This window comes from Penaeus vannamei, chromosome 27, assembly GCF_042767895.1.
Source record: "Penaeus vannamei isolate JL-2024 chromosome 27, ASM4276789v1, whole genome shotgun sequence".
Lineage (NCBI taxonomy): Eukaryota > Metazoa > Arthropoda > Malacostraca > Decapoda > Penaeidae > Penaeus > Penaeus vannamei.
In genome coordinates this window covers 27,160,208-27,164,773 of record NC_091575.1, presented here as the reverse complement: position 1 = coordinate 27,164,773, position 4,566 = coordinate 27,160,208, and the positions used below count along the sequence as shown (strand labels likewise).

Below are 4,566 nucleotides of genomic sequence, written 5' to 3'. Positions count from 1 at the left end.
GTGTGTGTGTGATAAAAAATTACCGTGATTTAATACAGCTGATATTTATTTTTACTAGGGTAGGACAAATTCAAACACTAAGGGAAAGTACAGGAGCTTAGTATCACTGAACAGTGTCCAGTGCACAAAAAATATTGCATTATGATGGAATGAGTAAGTCATTATTGCACTGAATCTGCTATGAATCACTGACTTAACCTTTTTTTTTTTATGAAAGAAAAATTGTTAACTGGAAACAATTTGAACAGTTGTGTGCCTTCATGTGGTTAGGATTTCCTTGTAATAGATCCTTTATTGAATGAAATAGCCTGTTCAAATCTAACACAGTTTCTACAGAAAGAAATTAACATCCATTTATTCTGAGTGTGTAAAAAATAAAACATAAAAAATAAAATAAGAAACAATTTTACGACTTCCAGAGATCAAGAACCAATCTAGTTTTTGTACGACATGAAGTTGAGTCTTCTATAGCATCATGAATCAAGGGTGAGACATGTATAAGTAATTTTACCGCAGCAGAAGTTACAAGACAGAACTGTGCTAATGAAGAGTGGATACTAATTTCTCCAACATGAAGATTGTGTTCATCTATTTGAAATATTTATTAGGAAGGTAAATTTGAACTATGAAATTGATTACTTAAAATGTAAATTCAGAATCATGTATAAGAGTGTTGCCGAATCACTTTGTTTTTCTTGAATTTGTATGTAGAAAATGATATCCATCAAAATGTGTCAGTTACAATTCTTGTGTTGTAAAGTTATTTATTCTCTTTTATACTTTTATTTTCTACATTTGCCACAATAAACTTTATTTATTTATGAATGAATGCAGGTGTGTGGTTGTCCTGTGTGTGTTTTTATGTTATTCTGGAAAAGTTTTCGTATAATAATTTAGATGCCTATACATTTAAAAGCATTGAGATATATTCTCAAGTATAAACAAATTATATGAAACTGGCTAATCAAAATGAATTTCAGGTGGGTTTTAGTGAACTGTATACAGAATGTGAACTGATGGAACCTATTGCATTGACAGTATATTGTAATTATACAGGTGACTTCATTGATCTTGAAGTTATGAATGTGCTAAAGCAAATATGACTGCATCAAAATTGCAGTTCAAAATTACTTTTTCTTTTTATGCAGTAAGATGATGTTTTTTAAAATAGTCTTTTTTTTTTACCCCATAACAAATAAGTATGATTTTTCTTAAACTTTCTTTTGATAAAACAGTATTTCCAAAAAAACACAGAATTACAAATCATTGTTAATGTCATCCAGTATGCTTGTTTTTGTATTTAGTACTTATTATTTGAAGCTTTTGGTATCAATTCATAGTACTATTTCTCTCATTATGTTTTTTTGCAGTGTTGAATCTTAGAACATACCCATGTTTAAAGCAGGGGCATATTAGTAGGAGACATTTTGGACTGTTACAGAAAGAAAAGATGTAAAAAGGTCTGACTTACAAAATAAAGTTTGACTCACCTGATATGCAAAATGCTATCAAGGATATCTAGATGTAATTTTCAAAGTCTTTTTTCCTCAGCTTTTCTCTTTAAAAGATATCAATGAATTATGAAATCATAGTAGAATATAATCATAATTTTTGGAACATTTCATATTTCTAAATACTTGAACATTCATTTATTCTAGTTAGTAAACTACTTTATTATTCCACATACCATCATTTGCTACCAAGACAAATGTAAGAGGTATAATCATGAGTGTCTATGCCCAAAAGAGACAATGACTACTGACAAAGAAGGATTAGTACATGCAGCAGAGCATTACTTTGATAAAAAAGGACTCTATACAGTGCAAGCATTTTAAGGTGGTGTATCTGTCATTGTAGGCTGGATCGTTGGTGTGGCAGCAGCAGTCAATCCGTCCACAGGGACAGGGTGTTGTGTGCCCTTTCTGCAGAAGAGAGTTCCTCCACAAGAACAACTTCCTGAAGCACTTCAAGACACACACAGGGGAGAAGCCTTTCTCTTGCCCTTTCTGCGATTTTCGTACCATTCAGAAGGGAAATCTCAAGACCCACATGCGCAATGTCCATAAGAGCTTATTGGCTTGAAAGAAAGGAAAAAAACTCAATTACCTTCAGGGAATTGAGTTTGGCGCTGAAATCAAGGTACTGAAGGCAAGAAATGTTTTTCTAAGATATAGACCATATGAGAGTGAAATAATTGAAGAACTGAAGAGATGGTGCTTTTTAAGAAGAAAATCACTCTTATTAAGTGGGTTACAGACAAAAAATGAATCAGATAGAAGGCCAAAATAATTATGATAATGACAGTAGCAGTATTGTCTGAAAGGACACTAACTGAATCTGAAAAGAATGTTTTAAGTTGCTGTATTGTTATTCTGGTATAATGATAGTCTGTTGATCTGGTTATCCAGTAAAAGTTTGTAGGGTGTAAGGTTAAGAAATAAACTACTGTAGTTTAGTGTTAATATGAAACCCTATTGCATTTTCCCCCCTGGTTTTGTTGTTTTTTTTGTAATCCAGTGTCATGTTTTTTTTTTTCTCTCTCTCTCTCTCTTTTTTTTTTTATATAATCATACGGATTACACCATAATCCAGACAAATGTTACGTGTGGAAGTGCTGTAAGAGAAACCGGTTGCTAAAATCCTCAGACACTAACCTTCCATGCACTTCCTTCTAGGACGATGGTGGAGTGGTCGTGCAGAGAGGGTTGTGGTTCCGCTTTACTTGTAACTTCTGTCACAAGAATTTCAACCACAAGAACAACTTCAGGAAGCACTTGCGAACCCATACTGGGGAGAAGCCATACATGTGTCCACAGTGCTCCTATTGCTCTGCTCGCTCAGATCTCTTGCGTGCCCACTTACACAAGAAGCATCCTTACGTATCAACTTCAACCCAAGTTTAGGAAATATGATTTTCTAAATTATGGGGTCTGACGTGTTCTACAAATATATTATATGGTCTGTGTGTGGGTGAATTAGTCTTCTTCTTTTTTTCTTTTTTTTCTTTCTAATGTTATTTTCTTGTTTATATATATATATAATTTTTTTTTTTTTCTAAAAACGTACAAAATATTGTAAAATTTTGTTCAGTACTAGTGAGAAACGTAGAACAAAAAGCCCAATTTATGAAGCAGTTAACAGAGTTAGAACAGTACTCATACCTGTCCCTTCAAGATAACAATTAAACATGATAAATGATGATTTAATACAAGCAGCCATACTCTGATTTTCATTTATATAGTATGCACTTGTTACATTCATTTTTCTTCTTCATATCTGTAAAATGTTAAACACTATATTCACACTCATATAGCAGATATGCATATCTGTTCTATGAAGATAGTATGATATTAATGTTTCAATATAGCTTTAAATTTTATTTTTAAAAGTTCAGATTTTTTTTTTTTTTTTTTTTTTCGAAGAAGGGTTACTTTTCACCAGCAAGCAGTGTAAAAATTTGTTCACAATTTTTTTTCAAGCTTCCCATTCATAAGAACCTTGTAACCTCAAAAAAAACCTGATTTGTGTGGCCATGGAGTGAAATAATCGAAATTTACAGCACTGGTGTACTTTATCTTGTGTATGTTGAGTTGACCACTTTGTTCTTATTTTTTTTTATCTTTTTGGTTATTTATAATTGAATGTGTACATGTTTGTTGTATGTGTATGTATACATGCATGTGCACATATGTTGTATGCATGAGTGCATGTACATGTACATGTGTGTGTTTGTGTGTACAGGTGTGTGTTTGTGTATGCATGTTTATATTGTGTGTGTGTGTGTGTTCTGTGTATATGTATGCATATGTGTTTTTGGTTGTTTGTTTGCTTGCCTGTTCTGGATGCATGTTATGTGTGCATGCATTGTTTGTCTGTGTATGTGAATGTATGTGCATGTATACATGCAAGTATGGTGTCTGTGTATCTGTGTCTATGTCTGTATGTCTGTGTGGTAGTATTTGTATGTGCACATGCATATGTGTTTGTATTTATACAAGCGTGTGTGGATTTGTATGGTTATTTTCTATGTATGTAGGTACCTGTCTGTTTATCTATCTATCTATACAAATATGTATATATATCGATAGATCTATATATGTATCTTTCTTTATGAAAATAATTTTATTGTGATTTGTGGTGCATGTCTAAGATAAAAGCAGCAGGAGCATCACCACAGAGGGGGCATAAGGGGGCCACTTCCCCATATTTTAGCGGTTCCCTTCATAATTTAACCTGTCAGGGGCACAGCCAGAAGCTAGGGAGTCAGTGTGCCACCAGTATTCTAAAGTAACCCTCCTAGCTCTCACTAAATTTATATTGGTGATGCTTCTGAAAATCTATAAAAACAATGTGATTGTAAGTAATATGAACATATGTTTTTTTAAGTACAAGAATACATTTGTAATGTGAATAGATAGCTGGATTAAAGATTCTGTGACATTAGTTCCATTATCACTTGATCCAAAGAAAAAATGTAATTTTATTGGTCTCTTAGGTAAATATGTGCTGCTATGTAAGCTGGGACTTGACTTTCCTGTAGTGTTGCATACTCATTTTTGTAAGTGC

The 4,566-nt window shown here is 32.9% G+C and overlaps 1 protein-coding gene across 8 annotated transcripts in view; it reads left to right on the top strand.

The window, feature by feature from the left end:
- The window catches only part of LOC113818140 (longitudinals lacking protein, isoforms H/M/V), a 25,624-nt gene that overhangs the window by 14,125 nt on the left and 6,933 nt on the right, over positions 1-4,566 (top strand). For 2 of the 8 annotated variants that reach the window (XR_011399679.1, XR_011399680.1), the window contains exons 6-7: positions 1,858-2,139; positions 2,676-4,566. The exon at positions 2,676-4,566 is cut by the window's right edge and continues 47 nt beyond it. The exons of 4 other annotated variants lie outside the window; for them this stretch is intronic. Coding sequence is in view for 2 of the 4 variants with exons in the window: in XM_070141094.1 (XP_069997195.1) it covers positions 2,676-2,903 (228 nt within the window). In the remaining 2 variants the exon portion in view is untranslated. The remainder of the gene's footprint in view (positions 1-1,857; positions 2,140-2,675) is intronic. 2 more of the 8 variants (XM_070141094.1, XM_070141093.1) reach the window with 1 other exon arrangement.